The 22,238-nt window shown below is 41.5% G+C and overlaps 1 protein-coding gene and 1 long non-coding RNA gene across 2 annotated transcripts in view; one reads left to right on the forward strand and one right to left on the reverse strand.

Annotated features, from left to right (window-relative positions):
• The first annotated feature begins 547 nt into the window (after nt 1–547).
• ADSS1 (adenylosuccinate synthase 1) overlaps nt 548–22,238 on the forward strand; it is a 28,970-nt gene continuing 7,279 nt past the window's right edge. The window contains exons 1-9 of the mRNA XM_082218498.1: nt 548–828; nt 11,700–11,802; nt 12,485–12,547; nt 13,547–13,597; nt 14,649–14,715; nt 18,269–18,376; nt 18,750–18,831; nt 19,888–20,014; nt 20,799–20,953. Coding sequence (XP_082074624.1) covers nt 628–828; nt 11,700–11,802; nt 12,485–12,547; nt 13,547–13,597; nt 14,649–14,715; nt 18,269–18,376; nt 18,750–18,831; nt 19,888–20,014; nt 20,799–20,953 — 957 coding nt within the window. The 5' untranslated portion in view covers nt 548–627. The remainder of the gene's footprint in view (nt 829–11,699; nt 11,803–12,484; nt 12,548–13,546; nt 13,598–14,648; nt 14,716–18,268; nt 18,377–18,749; nt 18,832–19,887; nt 20,015–20,798; nt 20,954–22,238) is intronic.
• LOC309531263 lies at nt 15,004–18,254 on the reverse strand. The gene is made up of 3 exons (XR_014219183.1): nt 17,604–18,254; nt 17,442–17,507; nt 15,004–15,155 (listed from the first exon to the last, which is right to left on the reverse strand). It is a non-coding gene; the product is annotated as an uncharacterized lncRNA (long non-coding RNA).

A 22,238-nucleotide genomic window follows, 5' to 3' on the forward strand; every position in this document is an offset into this window, starting at 1 on the left:
GATTTTATTTTGTGAACCACCCGGAGCCTGCAGGTATAGGGCAGTATATAAATTCTAATTCTTTAATAATAACAATAATAAACACCTTTCTATTTAAAAGTAAATAAATAATATTGATTTCAGTGTGCTATATTAACTTTCATACACATATTTTTATTCCTTTATATTTTTTTAAGTTTTCGTCTTGGTTTATTTAACATTGGCACGATAGGGTTACATTCTTAAGGGGAGCGAACTCTTAGCTGACGGAATGCTCGGTTTGAATGGTTATTTCAAATGCGTAATGAATTTTATTTCGAATTTTTTTTGGGGGGGTAGGGGGTAACAGCTTCTAAACCGCCACGGCCTGCTTCGTCTGAGGCGAACCGCCCTTTCCCCTCAGGAACGCTTCGCGCGCCCTTTGGCGACGCCCGTAGGCCCGCCCCCAACTGCTTCGCCCGCCCCACCTCCAGCTCGTAGATACCCAACCCCGCTCCTCCCCTTGTCTAACGTCAGTGCTCCGGCCGCCGCGATTGGCCGAGTGCCGGCACAAAAAGGCGAAGAGCGGGCGAACGGGCATTCGAGGTGGGCTCGTGCGAGCAGAAGGGATTCCTCTCAGGCCGCCGACAGAGCCGTCCAGCCAGCGTCATGTCGGGCACTCGGGCGGCGACGGCCGCGTCCAATGACCGCGCCCCTCACCCAGCCGGCGCCGGTGGCCTGAAGCGGCTGCGGAGCGAGCCCGGCGGCAACCGGGTGACGGTGGTGCTGGGCTCGCAGTGGGGGGACGAAGGCAAAGGCAAGGTGGTGGACCTGCTGGCCACGGAGGCCGACGTCGTCTGCAGGTGCCAGGTGGGTGGTGGCACTTCAGCCACGAAAGACTCGCTGCCGCTTTTTCTGTTGCTCTTGCATTTGTGACCTTTCTATCCTGTCCCGCTTATATGGTGGCGATGGTAGTTGCCGCCGTTTCAAATCCTTCCATTCTCCCTTTCAAGACTCTAGCCTTTCCCCGGGGTTTCCACCCTCTTTTTATCCGCACAGCAACCCTGCGGTGTAGGCTAGGCTGATAGAAGCACGACTGGCCCAAGGTCACGGCCACTGACTGAGTTTCATGGCTGCGTTGATATTTTAACCTGGGTCGTATTCCTGCTCTCATTTCCTCTTCCTTTCCACTTATTTACTGTTACTAATATTATTAGCTGCTGTAACTCTCCAGTGGTTTGACCTTACCCCAGATGGTGCATTCTTCCATTGTCTCTTGAGACAGATGGATGCCAACAAGGAATTATTATTATTATTATTATTATCATTATCATTATTATTTTATTTTGGAGTTGGTTAGAGCGTGGTGATGTTCACGCCGAGGTTGCAGGTTTGTTCCCTGCATGGGGACAGCCTTGCAGGTGGTTGGAGGAGATGATCCTCAGGGTCCCTGCCAACTCTACAGTTCTATGATTTTGGTGCATTAACCCTTATTGTTTCCCCTCCTCTCTCCCCCCCCCCCACACCATATTTCTCCTTCTTCACTTTCTTCCCACCCACCTTACTTTGCGTCCTCCCTGGCTGCTACAGCACAGAGCAGACTGAATGCCGCTTGGGAAGAGGAACGTAAGCCTGCACGCCTTGAGCTACAAATAGAAATAGCTGACCCTTGGCGATAAATGACATAAGATCCCGAGATCTAGACAAGCATGGTCTCAGTGCCAGAACCTGTGTGTCTGGACAGTAGTGAATCTGCTGGGGGCGGGTATTTGCAGCAGGTGTCAGGTGACGGCCTTCTGCAAGGGAAGGTTGCTGAAGGTGACTAGTGCAGCCCAACACTCACACATAGTATGCTATCCGTGCATTATTGTGGGCCAAGCTAAATGTGACGAAGGTAGCAGTGTTTCTTTATTCTTCTGCTTCCCTTCTCCAGTCACATATTAAGACTCTAAATGAGCCGGGCGAGGGTGGCAGCGGTAGTATAGATTTAGGATTGGGGAGATAGGGGTTCATAGCCATTATGCCAATTGGAGTAGTCACATTTTCTGTCTAGCCTACTTCACAGAGTGGTTGTGATGATAAAATGAGCTGTGTGTGTGTGTGTGCACTCACTTGAGGAATGGTGAAATAAACCAGATATATGAAAGTTGTGTATTCTTTCCACTATCCAGTTCTTTCCACTATCGGTCTTGTTGTGGGGTTTGTGAAAATGTCACTCTGGGACTTGGGAACATCTTTCAATTGCAGTTAGTAATCATCTAGTGGCTTCTCTCTGAACAGGAGCCTCATCCAGCCAGGTTCGAGGTGTTATCGTTGGCATATAAAACCCTTAACGGCTAGGAGCCAGTTTACTTGCAGGATTGCCTTACCCCATGTATGCACTCTCGACTGCTTTGGTCTGTGGAACTGTCACTGTTACAGGCACCACAAAATACATGTTTTGCAGTTGTAAGAAACAGTGGCGTAGCGTGGGGGGTGCAGGGGGGCCGGCCGCACCGGGCGCAGCATCGGGGGGGCTCGCACTCGCAGCTCTCTGCCCCTACCTGGCTCGAGTGCTAAAATCCACGGGTTAGGGGGTGCAAATTACTTGCCTTGCCCCGGGTGCTGACAACCCACGCTACGCCACTGGTAAGAAATCAACCTAATAAAATGTAGGCAGTGCCTGCACTTCAGAACTCCCTGCTTGTTGACATCAGGTGCCTTTGTTGGACTCTTTTCAAGGTCTGCTCAAAACCTTTTTGTTGAAGGAAACCTATCCAGGCACGTCACTGTTGAAATGTTTTACTCCCTTTTACTACTAATTTTATTTATTTTTAAATGCTTTGAATCGTTTTGAAGTGGTATTATTTATAATTTTAATATTTCATGTGAACCACTTAGAGGTTTCATTACAGTCAGGTGGTTTTATAAATTTTGTTAAATGCAAATAAATCTGTAGACGGGTCCTCTCCATGGCACTAAAGAAATTATTCTGATAAATTCATGTTGCTATCAGTTAATTGTTTTCTGCCTGGGCATACTTTCTAACTAACCAGAGCACTTCATCAGTTTATTTAAAATATCTGTCTAGTGCTTTTCATAACATATCACAAGGTGGTTCACAAAAACCATGAAGTACAAATAAAAGATAAGATCATCAACATAACTGGTCAGGGAAAAGGCCTCAGAAAACAGATGGCTCTTTAGCAGGCAGTGAAATGGCAGCCTTCCTTTCTTTTGGAGAGGAGGTTGTTCCACCACAATGCAAGTTGTTCCATGACCTGGGAAGGCTCAGTAGAAGAACTTAGTTATTGGGCAGGTCTGTATGAATAGGACATTCTGTTAGGTAACCTAAGAACAGGCTAGTTGGGTCAGACAATTGGCCCACCAAGTCTAGCACAGTGGCTGGACCTATGGGAAGCCCCACAAGCAGAAATTAGTTGAACAGCACTCTTCCCACTTGTGATTCCCAACAACTTTTATTGAAAGGCATATTTTCTCCCAACAGTGGAGCTAGTATATAGCTTTCATGGCTACTGACTATTGACAGCCTTATGCTCCATTAATTTATCTACCCCACTTTTAAAGCTGGTTTTGCCAACTATTTCATCTCGTGGCAGTGGATTTCTCTGAGCGCTGTGTTAAGAAATACTTCCTTCTGTCTGTCTAAAACCTTCCAACATTCAGGTTCATTGAATTCTAATAGTATGAGAAAGGGAGAAAAACATACCTGCTTTCTCGCCACAAGTCATTTTATACACCTCTGTCATAACTGTCCTGTTCACCTCTTTTCTGAACTAAAAAGTTCCAAATGTTGTAACCTTTCTTATGGGGAAGTTGTTCCACTCCTGATAATTTTGGTTTCCTTTTTGCAACATTGTCTAGCTACAGTAACCTTTTTGACATGTGGCGACAGTTCAGACTCTGTATTATATAGGATTTATGTTTTTGTTTTAGTGTGCATCGATTTGCACTTGTTTAGAGTGAATTGCAGTTGACATTTTAGTGCCCATTCACCTAGCTTTGGGAGATCCTTTTGGAGGTGGTCCCAAGTTGTTTAGGTTTAGGGCTTTGTAGGTTAGTACTGAAGCCTTAGGGACACAGGTGGCGCTGTGGGTAAAACCTCAGCACCTAGGACTTGCTGATCACATGGTTGGAGGTTCGAATCCCCGCGGTGGGGTGAGCTCCCGTCGTTCGGTCCCAGCTCCTGCCCACCTAGCAGATCGAAAGCACCCTTAAGTGCAAGTAGATAAATAGGTACCGCTTTATAGCGGGAAGGTAAACGGCGTTCCGTGTGCTGCTCTGGTGCCGGTTCGCCAGAGCAGCTTTGTCACGCTGGCCATGTGACCCGGAAGTGTCTGCGGACAGTGCTGGCTCCCGGCCTCTAGAGTGAGATGAGCGCACAACCCTAGAGTCTGTCAAGACTGGCCCGTACAGGCAGGGGTACCTTTACTTTTTACTGAAACCTTAAACCTGGCCAAGAAGCTGATTGACAGCTAATGCCTTGCTTTTAAGAGCAGTGTTACAGGTTCGTGGTAAGAACCTTGGCACCTAGCATTCACCAGCTGGACCAAGAACCACACAGCTGCTTGTGTCTTCAGCAACAAAGATGTATCAAGGAGCACCCCTAAACTACATGTCATCTGCTTCAAGGGAAGTGCAACTCTTCCCAAATTGCACAGCTCCTGGAATGGTGGACTGTTTAGCCACAAAATCTCCAACTTACCAAGATTCAGCCTCAGTATGTTGGGCATCATTCCTGTAGCATCCAGACACTCATCTAGAATTTGCATGGCCACACCTGTTGCAAATGCAACTGAGAAATAATGCTGGGTATGAATACTTATTATACTGTGCTTGAAATCCCTTAGTGTCTACTCTCAGTGGCATCATATTAAGGCTGGAGGGAAGCTGATACCATAGCAAGAACTCTCAGGTTATCTCTTTACATTTTTTTTAAAAGCTCAGGTTCTGCTTGCATGCTTCCTATAAACATCTGGTTGATCACTGTGAGAACAGGATGGGTCACTGGCCTGATCCAGCTTGCTCTTATGATCTCACTTTTAAATCTTATGATAGTTTTTCAATAGTGAAACTGTTAGTAATGATGTGGAATTTTTAAATAGTTTGTTTTCCGTCAGTGAATTTAAATTTCTCTGTGTTTTTCATAGTTCTCTCCCCCCCACTTTATTTTTATACATTTTTCAAATTACATAAAACATATTACAGTACATCCATTCATCATCTTATAGTAAGTAAAGACTTCCCGACTTATCTTTCATTGGCATCCTAATTTATATTCTTTAGTTTGCTACATCTCCTTACATTTTTATCCTGTCCCTTTCTCCATCCTTTCTAATCCCTTGTCTAGTCAACTACTGATCATAAGCTTATCTCACTCGCCAGTTAACCCTGATACCTTCTTTAAAAAAATATTCTCCCAAATATTCCCACTCCTTGTTTTCTTTTCATAGTTCTCAATTTGTTTAGAGCTTTTTTCAGTACAGTCAATGCTTTTATTGGGTCATCAATTGTTTAGCATACAGTATTAAATCCTCAGGAAGTTAAGGTACATTCTTAAACATTTCATCTCGAAAGAGGAAGTAGAAAATATATTTTCAGGATTCATGGAGGTTCTTTAAAACCACAATAATAGAGGCTCAGATAGAATCTCTACCACAGATTATGAAATTCAAGCGGATGCCAGCTGCTTTATGAGCAAAATCAAGGAAATTATGAAAGGCAAGAATACTTCCTTTAAAAAGAGAAAGTCTTGCCCAACTGAGAACAGAAGGAGCACAAACCGGGCTAAACAAGCAAAGCAACTGAACAATGTGTTCAGCAACATGCATCTTAAATTCTTTTAAGCTGAACAGTTAAAATTTCTTTGAATAAGAGGCACTTGGACAGTTAGATGGAGGGGCAGGGGAGAAAGAAGCTGAATATATTATTTGTATTCCCTGTGGAAGATGTTGAGCACATCCTCATGTCAGAATGAGGTGTTGGGATGGGGTGGGAAGGTAACTGAAGAATGAAGTCAAAGAGAGATGTTAAGAAATAAAAAATGAGAGGTCTCACTAATACACCCAAGCATTTTAACAGCACAGTTCTGAGTTGAGAAATATGTCCGAGTTCAGTAAATCTGAGTTCACTGGTGCTTACTCTCAAACAGGTTTGTGTCAGTTCACCTCTCAAGAGTACTCAAATGTGAGTTGATAATTTTTACAAAAATCTTCATCTTGCCACTAATAAATACCTCTTTAACTAGAGGTTTGAAAGGTAGTCAGCATAATCCCATTTTAAAAAACAAAAAAACAGGATTAAGAGCAGAGCCAGATTTCTGGCTTTTAATACCACAGAGTTACCTATGAAAATGAAAGCTAGTATGCTGTCATACATTTTATCAAGTGATGGGGAAAGCTTTAAATTAAGAATGAGGGCAAGTGTCTATACTTTATGTAGTGTTAAACAAAATCTGAACTCCCAAGTCTTATGGGTTAAATTATTTATATAGCCTAACACTGGTGTTTTACTGGGGTGATCTGATACATTTTGGTGCCAGAAAATCTAAGTAGCACCACCCATGGTGGTAAAAAAAAACTCTCTTTCTCTCTCTCTTTGGCAATCCCTCATAGCTGAGTAAGATTGTCTTCCATAAACACAGTTTTAACAATGAGTCCATAAGTGACCTTGGTTCCCAGGCAGGAGTTGATCACGGTGTGGATTTGCCAAGCATGCCTTCCTCTTAGGGCATTTCTCCCTTTTGTCCTGAGAGCGTCTTCAAAACACGACACCTTTGGTAAAGGCTGTTCTCTAATTGGAGCACCTGCAAGCCAGTATTTCTTAGTTCTCGGTGTTTATACAACATACTTTTTTAAAAAAAGATTTGCCTTGAGAGTCTTTGAACCTCTTTTGTTGACCACCAGCATTACGCTTACCATTTTTAAGTTCGGAGTAGAGTGGTTGCTTTGGAAGACTATAATCTGGCATCCACACAACATGACGCAGTCCAACGAAGTTGATGTTGAAGAATCATTGCTTCAACACTGGTGATCTTTGCTTCATCCAGTACACTGATACTAGTTCGCCTGTTTACTGTATGTTTGTGAAACATGGACCACTTACAAACGCCATCTCCAACTTCTTGAAAGATTCCATTAACGGTGGTAAAAAATAATAAGCCAGTGGTGGGGTAGCTGTGCTCTCCTGGTTGCAGGTCAGTCACTGCTGCTCACTGGGAAGTAGATGGGGAGAAATGTCATGTCCCCTTGCTCCTCTTCTTGAATCAGCTGGTAAGCAGCAGTGATGTGACTGATCGGAGGACAGGTGAGTGTTTCTGTCCCACTGCACTGTTCCCTAGTGAAATAAGCTAAAGCCACAATCATGCACTTACCTGGACATAACCTTTCGTGAACACAGTGGGGCTGCCTTCTGAGTATGCGTGCACCCCCTTTGATACAAATAACAGCCTTTATTGACATCCTTTTAATGCTATCCTATTATCGTTAAATGGTGGAACGGTCTCCCTCGGGAGGCTGTGGACTCTCCTTCCTTGGAAGATTTTAAGCAGAGTTGGATGGTCATCTGTCATGGATGCTTTAGCTGAGATTCCTGCATTGCAGGGGGGAGGCGGTTTGGACCAGTTGGGGGTCCCTTCCAACTCTGATTCTATGAATATCTGCCACTTTAAAACTGGCCCTTTCATTACCCAGAGTGAGGCAGCCTGGCTAGTAACATAAGCAAAGAAAAACAAAGCAAAAACCCCATGAGTCCTGAGGAAGCTTGCTTCTGACAGCGTGAAAGACAGAGAAAATAAAATGAGTAGTGAGGGAAGATGCAGATATGTAGAATCATAGAGTTGGAAGGGACCCTGAGGATCATCTAGTCCAACCCCCTGCAATGCAAGAATATGCAGCTGGCCCTTATATAACCCTTATCAAGGGATTAAACTTAGACCATATGAAGAGATCAAAAATTTATTTACTGGGTGGTTGCAATACCACCAAGTAAATGACCTGCTAAAAGAAGACAAAAAGAAAGTAGGATTTGAAGATAAAAAATCTAAATTTAATGTGGAGGTTATAGAAGGTAAGAACAAAACACTGTCAAGGATGTACGATATTTTGCTGGAGTGGTATACTAAAGATGAGGAGGTGAAGGAGGCCATGACTAAGTGGGCGATAGACATTGGATATAACATCGACTTTGAGAGGTGGTTGGAACTATGGAACAAGAATATGAGATTTACAGCATGCACGGCACTAAAGGAAAACCTGTGGAAAATGATCTACAGGTGGTACCATACACCAGTGAAATTAGCCAAGATTTATAAGTTGAAGGATAAAAGATGCTGGAAATGTAGAGAGGTAGAAGGTGACCTCTGCCATATGTGGTGGTCGTGTTGCAAAGTGAGAGGCTTTTGGGAATTGGTCTATAATGAACTTTAAAAAATCTTGAAATATACATTTCCCAAAAAGCCAGAAGCTTTTTTGTTAGGAATGGTCGGTAAAGAAATTAAAAAAGAAGATAAGATCTTGTTTCTATATGCCACGACAGCTGCAAGAACTATGTTAGCACAAAATTGGAAATTAGAAGTAATACCCAACATAAGTGAGTGGCAGGTTAAAATGATAAATTATGCTGAGCTTGATAGAATATCAGGAAGATTAAGGGACCAAGACGAACAGAAATTTCATGATAATTGGAAGAAATATTTAATGTATATGGAATCTAAAGTTCAGGTGACACTGGCGGGGTTGAAATAACTCTAACAGCGGGAAAGGCCTATGTAAAAGAGTTAAAAAGTACGCGACTATATAATTTATTCGATACTTACCAAAGGAGTGGAGGGAAGTCCAAGGCTCAGTTGAGACTAAGTCAGTTATGTATTTTATTTATGATTTGTGAAGTGGATATAATTTGTATAAGGTATGTGGTGGATTTTTTGTTTATGTTTTTCCTGTATATATGTGCAAATATGAATAAAAAATTATGAATTAAAAAAAAAGGAATATGCAGCTGGCCCTTAACGGGGATTGAGCCTACAACCTTGGTGTTATCAGCATCACGCTCTAACCAATTGGAATATGATAGTTTCATGATTGGTTGTATTTCAGTCTCTTTCTTGGGTTTTGAATGTGGGTATCTTAATTTATTTTACCTTTCCCGCCCCGACCTGGCCACAGTGATCCATGTGACGGTCATCTCCAGGCTTGACTACTGTAATTCGCTCTACGCAGGGCTGCCCTTGAAGCTGTCCCAGAAACTCCAGCAGGTGCAGAATGCTGCAGCGAGGCTCCTCATGGGGTCCCTGCCATGGGAGCATATTCATCCAGTGCTTTTCCAGCTGCACTGGCTCCCGGTGGAGTACAGGGTCAGATTTAAGGTGCTGCTTTTGACCTTTAAAGCCCTTCATGGCCTAGGACCCTCGTACCTATGGGACCGCCTCTCCCGTTATGCCCCACGGAGAGCCTCAAGGTCCATAAATAGCAACACCCTAGTGGTCCCGGGCCCTAAGGAAGTTAGATTGGCTTCAACCAGAGCCAGGGCCTTTTCAACTCTGGCTCCGGCCTGGTGGAACGCTCTGCCTCATGAGACCAGGGCCCTGCAGGATCTGATTTCTTTCCGCAGGGCCTGTAAGACAGAGTTGTTCCGCCTGGCCTTTGGCTTGGAGCCAATTTGATTCCCTCCCTCCCTCTTTCTTTTTTTCTTTTCCTTCTCCTCCTGCAAGGAGGCTACATTTTAATATTTTAATGTTTCAATATTTAAATGTTGTATTTTAATTTTGTTTTTAAGTTGTAATCATTCAACTTGTTTTTATTATTGCTTGTAAGCCGCTCTGAGCCCGGCCTTGGCTGGGGAGGGCGGGGTATAAATAAAAATTATTATTATTATTACATCTCAAAAGACTAGAAAGGTTGTTCCTTAATACATTTCAGAGGCAACCTTGTTTATGCTTCTTTGTTTATTATATCTATCTCCCGGGCATCTGTTTGCATCTGAAGAAAGAGCCTCACTTATGGGAGTCCTTACATCTGTGGAGGATTTAAAACTACATGGTGACATTGCTATTTTAAACTTGGGCTTCTCCTTTGGGTACTGATAAAATTGCTCCAGGATCACCCGTATTATATGAGAAGGTCAAGTTTAAAGTTACCAAAGCTCTGTAAGAAAACAAGGCTGGCTTGCAGTGCCCTCATCAAAATCTTAGGTTTATTATCCTGGGTAACAATCAAGTCAGTAACTGAAAATTAAGTTCAAATGATACTTGTTTTATCTTCTTTGTTGTTTGAATTTATGATACTTGCAGGCAAGTTAATAGCAAAGCTCACTTCCTTGTATAACTTGCCTGGGTGAGTGGGGTGTTAATACTGTATTTCTATATTTTGATGAAAGGGAACAGAGGCAATTTTACTGTCTAATGCCTCTTAATCTAGACTTTTAATCACTGCAGTCTTTTTTTATAATTGTAGACACAGAAAATATAAAAGGCATCTTATGAAATTTGTCTACATAATCATAAAAAGACCTCTTGGGCTACTTGTGTACAAAGCACATGCTGCACAGCTCAGTAAATATGTTTTGCTCTTTTCCCTCTTAAAAGTCACATTTATTCCCACATCACCTTGATGATTGTGTGCATACGCATTGCAAGTGTTTCTAATTTGAAATGGAGAAGGCACCTTTAATTAGAATTAAGGTGTCTTGTGAAAAGGCTAACAGCTGTAAGAGAAGAGTAGGAAAAACAAACTTCGCATAGTTTTTTTGTATAGTTATTGAGTAAGAGTAAATAAATAAGAGAGATTCAGTAATAACAGCTGGACTCACTTCTACAGTAAGTGCATTCCAGATCCTAATGGTGTCAAAATGCAAAATGTCCATGGATATATTTCAGAGAGGAGAATCTTACAAGAAACTATATTTTGGTTACATTAATGTAATTTTGTTTTGCTTGGTAAGTAAAGTGTATGTAAAGTTGCGGGTGTGTGTGTGTGTGTGTGTGTGTGTGTGTGTATAGCACATTACCTGACATTTACAGAAGGTAAAATAAATATTCTTTGGTTTTCTAAAAGCAAGATTACGTAGACTTATCAATCTAAATGTTGCCCGGTAGTCACAAAAATAGCAGATTTGAATTTCTCACACCCAAGCATATATTTTTAGGACCCCCTCAATGAAGAAATTTGCGAAAATTAAGTTTCAGTTAGCAGCTACAGCTGAAAGATTTCAAGGAGCAGAGGAGCCAAAAGTGAGTGTTCTTGCAGTAGAGCTGGTGAAGCCATGTAGTCCAGTTTTTCTCTGATGGAATGGTTGATATGGATAACAGTTGTAGGAGGAGCCTGGCAGAGCTGGTCTTAACAACAGAGCAGATGGAAAAGCTCTGCAGTCTGTTTTATGTGACCTACCTTAGTACAGTAAAAGGCAACAAACGAATATTGAATTACAGTAAATCAGTTACAGAGTAATCCTAAGTGGTGGAAGTAAAGTGACTTGGGGGACAGTGGTGCTGTTTTTCTTCTTTTTTTGTCTTAGCAGATCACCATCATGTGACACCCTCCTCCCCACCCCCTCTGAAGCAGATGAACAGTGAATAACAATAGCAGTTCAAATCCTTAATATAATTAGGCTGGAATTCAGCTAACTATGAATGCGATTAAGAAACATGAACACATATTTTCAGTCCAAATCAATAGCATTCTTTGCTTATAGCAAAAACAGGTTAACATTATTTAAGTAATCATTTTTTGTATTTGTTTTGGCAGGGTGGAAATAATGCAGGCCATACCGTGGTTGTTGATGGAAAGGAATATGATTTTCACCTCTTTCCTAGTGGTATAATTAATCCCAAGGCAATTTCTCTAATTGGTAAGTATAAATGTCTTGTTTGGAGACTTGAGATTCAAGTTGGGGAAATTCAGCTATAAATGGATTCTTTGTTGCGTGAGCAATAACATTTATTGTTTCCACTACTGCGGCTTGAATCAGGTTAAGTTTAAACAGTAAGACAAGATTAAACACTCAGCTTTTTCTTCCCTCCTTTGATATCACAGGTGACCTACTGACTGTCACTAGTATGGAAAATAAGAAATTTCAAGAAGATTCAAAGAGAAGCAATTGCATAGTGGGTTTTTTGGTCAGGGTGGGGGGTGGGGAACAAAAGGAACAGCTGTTACCATCCCTCCACATTTCTAATCCTCCTGTATCTTCAGCATGATTGCCATTGCTGGAGGGCCGAGTTTGCCTATGCCTGGATACAGATATTATGTTTTTATATGTGTTAAGCCACCCAGAGTGGCTGGGGCAACCCAGCCAGATGGGCAGAGTATTTGGTGGTGGTGGTGATGATGATGATGATGATGATGACGACTGATTGATTACTCCAGTTAATGGAGTTGGGAAAGCGTTTTTGACCTAGTCCATTGTCAGTTGGTCTGACTTAAGCATTAGGACAACTGCTAGTACCCTAATGCTTTGTGCATTACTTTGAAAGATGACTGTGTAATGATTTGCTCTCACGATTACACATTTCTCTTTTTTTTTTTTTTAGGGAATGGGGTAGTCATACATTTGCCAGGATTATTTGAAGAAGCTGAAAAAAATGAGAAAAAAGGTTTGTATGTAATGTTTTGGTTTTCTTTAAAAGCAGTGTATTTTTCTCATTGCAGGTAATTTCACATTTATCAGGGAAATTTACAGGTCATGGTTAAATAATAGTATGCCTAAGCCTTGTTGTTGTTTAGTCGTTTAGTTGTGCCTGACTCTTCGTGACCCCATGGCCCAGAGGACGCCAGGCACTCCTGTCTTCCACTGCCTCCCGCAGTTTGGTCAAACTCATGCTGGTAGCTTCGAGAACACTGTCCAGCCATCTCGTCCTCCGTCGTCCCCTTCTCCTTGTGCCCTCCATCTTTCCCAACATCAGATGCATAAGCCTACATGCATTCAAATAATAGGATGCTTTAGACATACTATTATTTAAACATGACATCCAAATCACAAGCGAATAAACAGACTGTATGAAAGTTGCTGGAATGTTCACCTGGTAAGGAGCTCCTGAAATTTGTTCCACACATTGCCTGACAGAGCAATATCCAGAGGAGGCTCCTCTTAATGTAGCATATCCTCATTTGCAAATCACAACTGAGTAAATATGCTGTCACAAAATTGAGATCCTTGAATGCAAGGAGGAGTAATTAATGTTACAAACAAACAAACAAACAAACAAACAAACACAAAACTGCTTCCTACTATGAAAGGAGGTAAAAGCCACTCCTGGAAGCCAGAGCATGGCTGTATTTTTGTGCTTTAGTTAGCTGAATATAGCTGTGGAGGGAGTTGTGTGTAAAAAAAACAACAACAACCCAACAATCTTGGGGGCTCCTTACTATGTGAACTTTGCCCTCCTAACAAAAAACACTCCATAAAGGAGCACAGATTGATTTTGGTTTTGCTCGTAATACATTACATGTGTATTTGCTGCATTTGATGTGTCTGCGTTTCTTTTCTTTAAATAAATAATTTTAAACTGATAGGACAACTGAATAAACTCGTATCTCAGTGTTGTAGCCTCTTGGGAACAGAAACCTAACTGGCACCGCATTTCTTCTGACAGGTTTAAGAGACTGGGAGAAAAGACTCATCATATCAGACAGGGCACACATTGGTAAGTGGCAGTCTGGTAGAGAAAGTCTTTATATACAAACAGATTATAGGCACTTTGCATTTCTAGGATCTTTGTTGGCCATCCATACCCATTATTTGCTCTGAGGAGAGTTTGTGTTTCATAACATAGATGGCAAGTAATCTCTATTTGAATATGCTCAGTGCAATAATTAAGAGTTTAAAACCCCCCCACCTCCCCCTACTTAATATGTATGGGGTTGGTTCAATACTTCCCATGAATTGAGTTCATTGACCGGAGGTGGGGAGGTGATTCTTGCCAATTACTCCTTGCTCCTGAAGCTCCCTGAAAACCTGTTACGGGTTTTTGAAGCAGGGGGAAAGCCCCAGAATAGCTGCAGGGGGGAGATGGGCTCTGCAAAATTTGCCTTCTCCTTCCCTTCCTCCAGCAGGCACCTCTGTTGAACTAGTCCCTTATGTGAATGCCAATATTGTGATTAAGTTCATTATTCAACAAAATTAATACTAATAAATATATATATATATGTATATATTTAGCATAAGTTACTAACTGCTGAATATCAGTAGTACTATGTATTGAGAACAACATCCTTTTATATGCATCAATTTCTTGTTAATAACTTTCACTATTAAAATGCCAAGTGTGGTGCAAAAGCCTATTAATTTTAATAGAACGAGGAGGGAGCATTTACCTGTACCTTCCAGTAGTAGAAATTATTTTTTATTAAGATACATTTAAAAGTTGCTGGCAGTTTAGTATTTAGCATTTAATGCTGCTGTTTCTGGAAAACAAACCCCAGATATCGTTCAAAATATAAATAGCTTACAATGTTAACAAGGTAACAAAACAAATGTAGACACAGAGGCAGTTGGAGCAGGCACTCCATAAACATCACGGATCCAATGTCTGGATCCGATCCAGTTGCTTGACTCTCAGAAATGATGTTACTGAGAATCACAAAGGCTTATTTAACTTGGTCTCTTTGCTACTCAAATAATGTGTGTGTGATACTTGAAAGCCAAACTGTTTTTTTTTTTTTTGTCTCCTTTGATTCTTCTCCTGTGCTGTACAGTGTTTGATTTTCACCAGGCAGTGGATGGACTTCAAGAAGTGCAGCGGCAAGCACAAGAAGGGAAAAAGTAATTATGCATCTTGGTATACCTGAATTCTGCTACATAGATATGGCTTAAGTCTGTAAGAATAGGGTGCCCTGTATTTGATCTCCTCAGCATATTAATTAATAAATAAAAATGATAAATACATATTGACTTCCAAGAGAGCTCTGCATGACCAAACTCTGGATTTACAGGGACCACAGGCAACATGACAGCACCCTTTGAATTCCTGGATGGAGTAATAATTATGCTGTGGGATGTTGAAGAGAATAATAGGGGCCCAGACATAATGGAAGCTCCTGCTCAGAAAAGTCTGATCCAGCAAACTTTTAGTTTTAATTGCCCTTAAATAATTACCAAAATATCAAGGGTATAGTATATGTGGTGCTGATCTCACAAGAAGTCTGGTTGTTTCTGCTCTAGGCTACTTCAGTGCTGCCAAGGCAGTGGTCTTTCACAATCACCTGGAAGCAGAATTAAAACAGTAGTTCCACATGACAATATTGTGCTTTATTCCCCATAAAAATCCCACAAAGCCTGTTGCTTAGTATGTTTTAATTGAAAGTAAGTCTTGCTCAACTGTGGTTCCACTTACTCACTCCTAGCCCTTTAATAGTTTTCACATCAGCCATGGTATTTCTGAATCGAACTTTCAGTTCTTGGTACCTACTGGCATATAATTGTGGTTTAAAAAACCCAACAATTTATCTGGCTTAACAGAATATATAAGTCAAAGATCAGTTCAGGAAATCGTAGAATCATAGAGTTGGGAAAGACTTCAAAGGCCATCTGCCATTGCATGAAATCCTCATCAATGATAGGTGCCCCAAAAGATTGGAGATATTGCCAAAAAACACTGGAACGAGGCATTTTGACATCAGTGTCATCTAGAGTTTATAAAAGAAGAACAAATTATTTCTGTTCTGGAGAAAATAGTTGGTTTGTTAGCAATGCTCATGAGCTCGGTTAGGCTGAGGATGGTGGCTGTCCCTGGGTCAATATCCACTCTTCTTATTAGCTCTTCCACCTCCATGCAAGATGTTCTGCTACAAGTCCTGCATCTTAGAACATGGTGGCTCTTCCTTCGTAACACTACACAGAAATGGCAACATGTTGCTTCCTAGTTATGAGAAATTTGGGCACTATTGATATCCTCTGCAACTTGGACATTAAAAAGTTGTCCAGAGGCAGATATAATGGTGTTGGAATACCAGTCTGATTCTCTATGTAAGCTATAGCTCTATGTAAGCTATATATATATTAGAGGTAACAAAATTGATGTATGGCAGTCTCTCCTTCTGCACTGCTCCTTTGTTCAAGAGGTTTCCCTTAATAATGAAGTTGACTAGACATAGCTTTCAAGCGTCCGTTATTTGGCGGGACAGTCCCTTATATCAGCGCCATGTCCCGCTGCTGTCCCTTATTGATGATGTCCCTTAAATAAGCTACTGAAGGTAATGGGGCCCTTTCTATGTCCAGCTGTGCTTTGTCAACAACAAATTGTTGCTGTTTTTTGTGCGTTGAATATATGCTATATGGTCATTTATGGACCTAATAGGTATCTAAAGCCATTTGCACGCAGCAAAATATGTATTTAATCAAAGTAATTGTTGATCCCTTATTTTGGCTGCTGATCCCTTATTTTCAAATCTGTAAGTTGACAGCTATGTGACTAGACCAAAATATATTTGCAATCTGGTCTAGTCAAATTCATTGCTCTTTGATTGATTGGTTTAGGGCTTGGAGAAGCAACTGCAATTGGGAAAAAGAGCAACTGGGATTTCCCCCTCTCCTCCATTATATTTGTAGAGTTACTGAAGCTACTGCTAATCCTGGATCAGATAAGGTGTAGCAATATGTGGGAATATTTGCCACTCATAATATCTGCCCTCATGGTGCTATGGAAATAATGTTGCATACACACCCTGAGACTTGATAAAAAATGCAGCAAGTAGTCCAGCTCATAGCTAGTCTCAACCCACCCAGGCAGGCCACAGAAGGAGATGCATTCTTTTCTGTAGTTGGAATCTGACCCAACAGTGTTCCCTAGGCATATCTCCTTCATGAAGCTTTGCAGCAGTTTATCTTCCAGATAGGTTGTAGGTATGCCAGAATCCCACAGTGTCTGAACAGCATGTGGTGGGGGAAATTCAGCTTCAAGTAAAAGTGAATTCCTCATTATTAGGAGCAAAACCCGTCTTCCACTCATGGTGGATGGCAAAGGTTTCCAGTATTTTACCAGGCTATGCTTGCAGTCATGCTTCTCTTCCTCCCAGTCCACCCCTGTCATGCCCCCGTAATGGCTGTTATAGTAGATAGGTCAGTGAGCTGGAAAGTGATACCTTGTCGACCTATTTAGAACAGCTCTGAAAGATTTGGCAGTGCAGTAATGAAAACAAGCAAACCTACTGGAGCGTAGGAAGTTGGCATATACAGTTCGGCATGAAAAGTCAGTTTTATGTACCCTGCTTTCTGGTCCTGTGCATTGTTTGTTGTGCAGTAGTGTAAACTTTGTTAATAATGCCCTTGCTGAAAGAAATCACACTTAACAGTATGTAACTGAAGCACAGACTCAAAGAAGGGTGACTGACCCCTAGTGGATGTGAAGTCCAGAGAAGGAAGATTGGGAGCAGATTGGAAATTAACTGTGAATTAACTGGGTTCCCCCACAGCACCACAAATCTGGTTAGCAAGTATGTGACAGAATAGCAACATAGAACTGGAGGTCAGAGAACTTATTTATATCTTACCCATTATGTTTATCGTTTATATTTCTGTGCCACCTTTTGTCAAAAGGGCTCCAGAATAAGAGTGCCCTGTAAGAGAAAACAAGACAGGGTGATAGATAGAAAGGGCAGGGCTACCATTTGGGTAATTTGAAAGTGAGTAATTACTTCTGCCACTTTTCCCACCACTGTTTCATCCACGTAGTCGGGCTTCAGGAGTGCTTGGTCTCAGTTCGGTGTGCCATTGGCCTTCAACTAGTGAGTCAGGCGCTAACTTAAGAAGTGGGGGGTTGCATCTGTGGTACCACCACTATTTTCTTCATTTGAAATGGAGAAACAAGCAAGAGAGTGTGATCGGACACAAAGGACAGCATTCATTTATCTTTAGTAATTGTATAGAAGGTTGTATTTTTGTGTGTGTGCATGGCCAGCTTCTTTGGGAAAAATACTGTATTTTTCTGTGTATAAGACTACGTTTTTCCTCTAAAAAAATAAGGTCAAAAATTAGGGGGCGTCTTATACACGGATACATTTCCCCCCATTTTCTTAAATCTGAGTCCCCAAAAATATGGGGTGTCTTATACATGGGGGCGTCTTAGAAAAATACAGTAAATCTTAATGACTATTAAAAATACAAGAGCCCCACGTTCCTTTACATCTCAGCCATAGGAACAGAAAGAAACGGGCAAATAAATGGAGTAGAGAGGAGGGTCTTTTTTAATGGTTTTGGTCGTCAAGCAAAAAGTATACTTTCAACCAATTTCTATTCTAATGCATTCTAAAAATGTATGTGTCTCCGTAAGTCTTCTTAGTTCACGACTTGATACCACTCATTTGTCTTCTTTCACTAGTATTGGCACAACAAAGAAAGGGATTGGACCAACCTATTCTTCCAAAGCGGCACGGACAGGACTTCGGATATGTGATCTTCTTTCAGACTTTGATGAATTTTCTTCAAGGTATCCTACTGAAGCACACAGCAAGAAGTGGGCGGGGATTTTTGCTTAACGTGAAATCTTTTTCTTACTGCTTCTATACCCCTTAAACACAGGTAGGGGGAATTAGGAAGCTATAAGGAGTAGTGGTATAGATATTGTCATTTGCGATTTCAGACAAACTGGTGCCTGGACAAGAGGTATATACCAGGTCTCTAGTTGGCTTTAACAGGGTACTGCTCAGTCCATCTTCACAGGTTGAAAATGCGTCTCCTGTATCTTTTTTAGAGAATCCTTTTGTTTTGTGGCATTCTGTGTGACCTATAGCCAAAGGTCGTTATATAATAAGACCCAACTTTAAAAATATGTGTGCTAGTAAATTGTTGATATTTTACAGATTTAAGAATCTTGCTCACCAGTACAAGTCGATGTTTCCTTCTTTAGAAGTTGACACAGAAGGACAACTAAAAAAACTAAAGGTAAACTAGTAATACTTTAGTGCTTAAGACAATAAAGCAAGGTTATATAACTAAATTATATAACTGATTTTTATTTTCTATAAATAACAAAGACTATGAAACAGAAAAGAGTTTGAAATGGAAAGGGAAATTTGAAACTGATAGAGCATAGCGTATGTGGAATGCAGTATATTGCTTTCCATGGATCTCAGAGTATTTAAATATTTTACCTAGAAAAGATAGTACACTATAATGTAGTACAGTGATTGAAATCTTTCACTGTTAAAATACCCAGGAACCAGCTTGCTTGTTGTACAATACCTGTGGTCACAATTCACTAGGAACCTTTACTGCGCAACCCCACAATATGAATGGGAGTTGCGCAAAAACACTTTGGAGAGACTGTGAGCGGACACTTCCTAGACATTATGGTTTGGCTGAAAGTTTGGTTTGGTAGTGATGTATGTGTATGATGGTTTGGTAGTGATGTATGTGTATGATGTATGTTTGGTAGTGATGTATGTGGCCTGAATTGTCCTGCCTATACTTGGGCCTAGGGATACTTGGCAGAGGGCATAACAGTGAATGAGCATTGTGGGCGTTCATGAGTCTGACTGTTGTGGGGCTCCAAGGAGCTTTCTGCATATGTGCCAGCTAGGGTTTTAAGGCATAGTAGAAAGGAATATGCATCTGCTTGATGGATATGTGGGATTACGTCTGGCATGTTTAAATTTCAGAAGATGAAAGTACACTTGAGTTTCACCAGATATAATGTTGACAATATGAGTTCCATTGAAAATGATTTGTGAACGCAGAAGATCACTTTCCATACTTGGGTTTTATCCCTTCTGTCTGTACAGCGGTTTGGGTATTACCCTGAAAATGTGTGACTGCCCTGGGTAAAGTGAAACGTACAGGAAACTACCCTGTTTTTATTCTTTATAGATCCCTCCACCTAGTTAACACTTTAGAAATGGTTATTTTATGGTTTGGCTTTTGGTATGCTTTTATTCTTGACTTGCAGCCAATCTTCTAGAAATGTTTGATTTAACCTTGTGTATGTGTTGGATCTTTCAGGGCTATGCTGAAAAAATAAGGCCAATGGTCCGAGATGGTGTTTATTTTATGTATGAAGCGCTGCATGGCTCTCCAAAGAAAATTCTTGTAGAGGGTGCCAACGCAGCACTGCTCGACATTGATTTCGGTACGTCTCCCTGTACAACATAATACTTTTCCGCCTCCATAAGATCTCCTGTGTGTGCAGAGGTAGGAAAGGTTATATACCTATTTCTCAGGGAAGGTGAGACAAAACTTTATATACCTTCACTGAAATCTGGCTGGCCAGTGTGGGAAACAAGATGCTGAACCGGATAGGCAGAGCTCTTCTTCCATACGCACCCCTGCTTATTTGTGACACCTGCATGAATCTTCAGGCATATTAGAAGATGTCTGAGATGTGACATAATTTTTGTGTTGGCTTGAGAGGAGTGCACCAAGTCAGAACTTACTAAAATTTGAGCGAGTTAGGATACTTTACACTGCCAAAAGGTACAGCTAGCTGTTCTTATCAGTCAACTAAACCACCTGTTCAGCCTCTCCCATTCTGTAACAGGGTATAGTGCAAGGGCAAGGGGAACCTGTGTCTCTCCAGATGTGCTAAGAATCTACCTTTCATCACTCCCTGCCAGTCTGGGCATTGGTCCAGAATGTTTGGAGTTGTAGTCCAACAACATCTGGAGGGCCACAGGTTCTCCATCCCTGGTGTATGTCCTTTTCTGCTAGCGTATATATGTGGAATTTTGCTCGTTCTTCATCTTCTGTGCTGTGCATTCCTTCATCTTCCTTGATGTGACCAGGGGTCCCTTATCCCCATATTTTAAAGCACCTTGAAGTAGCTAACAATGTACATGAGAAGCCATGATGAAATAGAATAAGCAAAAGTCATTTGTTTTTCCCCATGCGTAATTCATATTTCCTTCATTTGGCAGGCACATATCCCTTTGTGACGTCCTCCAACTGCACTGTGGGCGGTGTGTGCACCGGGCTTGGTATTCCTCCCCAGTATATTGGAGAAGTGTATGGTGTAGTGAAGGCCTACACAACAAGAGTGGGAATTGGAGCCTTTCCCACTGAACAGATAAATGTAGGTTTAGTGTTACCAAAGGCAAAGACATAAGGTCAGTGGGATAAAATGTCGTAACAAGATGATGGTCTCCTGCTAATGCACACATGTCTAGACTATGCCAAGGGGCCGTATTTTATCTTGGGGCCGCAGTAGATTCAACACAAATCTCAAGCTTCGTTCCAAAGTAAGAAATGCACCTATGTGATAACTTTACCCTTCTGGCTGCTTTAATTTTCTTATATATACTGCTTATGTACTCTCATAATTCTGCTGTTTTAGATATCCTTGTTGCCAGGGTCATCCTTGATCTGAATCTAAAGTGATCTGTCAGTATCCTTGCAGAATCAGTATTTCTTTCAATTTGGAATTTTTGTTCTGTAGGATTTGTCTGCTTCTGCAGCTACTAGTTGGTGGATGCAATAGCGCTGGTGGGGGGGAGCCCCCTCCCCCCAAAAAACCATATTTGGAGACAACTGTATCAAAGGCAACTGATTAAAATGAGCTGCTAAAAACAGAATCATTACACAGTGGTACCTTGGTTCTTGAGCTTAATCCGTTCTGGAAGTCTGTTCGAATCCTGAAACATTCAAAAACGAAGGTGTGGCTTCTGATTGGCGCAGGCACCCTGGAAACAATAGCTGACAACCACATTGGACGTTTGGCTTCCAAAAAACGTTCGAAAACTGGAACACTTCCGGGTTTTTGGTGTTCGGGAGCCAATTTGTTCGTCAACTAAGCCAGTTGACAACCAAGGTTCCACTGTATAAGCTCAGATACTCTCAAACTGGTGATTTGGTAGATAGTGAACAAAGGTTGACTTCTTTCCCATTCCTCTGCTCTTACATGCAGTGTTCCTCTTTGTTTCCTGTGATGTGCAAACTGGCAGAAACTGTACTTTCAAAAGGGTTTCTGACTCTGGTTTGGAGGGCAAATGCTAACTAAGGTTTGCCAAACTGAATGTTGGGGTAAACTCTGATTACTGCAGAAGAGGATGCTCTTTTCATAGAATCATAGAATCATAGAGTTGGAAGAGACCACAAGGGCCATTCAGTCCAACCCCCTGCCAAGCAGGAAACACCATCAGAGCACTCCTGACATATGGTTGTCAAGCCTCTGCTTAAAGACCTCCAAAGAAGGAGACTCCACCACACTCCTTGGCAGCAAATTCCACTGTCGAACAGCTCTTACTGTCAGGAAGTTCTTCCTAATGTTTAGGTGGAATCTTCTTTCTTGTAGTTTGGATCCATTGCTCCGTGTCTGCTTCTCTGGAGCAGCAAAAAACAACCTTTCTCCCTCCTCTATG

This window comes from Podarcis vaucheri, assembly GCF_965113315.1.
Source record: "Podarcis vaucheri genome assembly, chromosome: 1".
In the NCBI taxonomy this organism is placed as follows: domain Eukaryota; kingdom Metazoa; phylum Chordata; class Lepidosauria; order Squamata; family Lacertidae; genus Podarcis; species Podarcis vaucheri.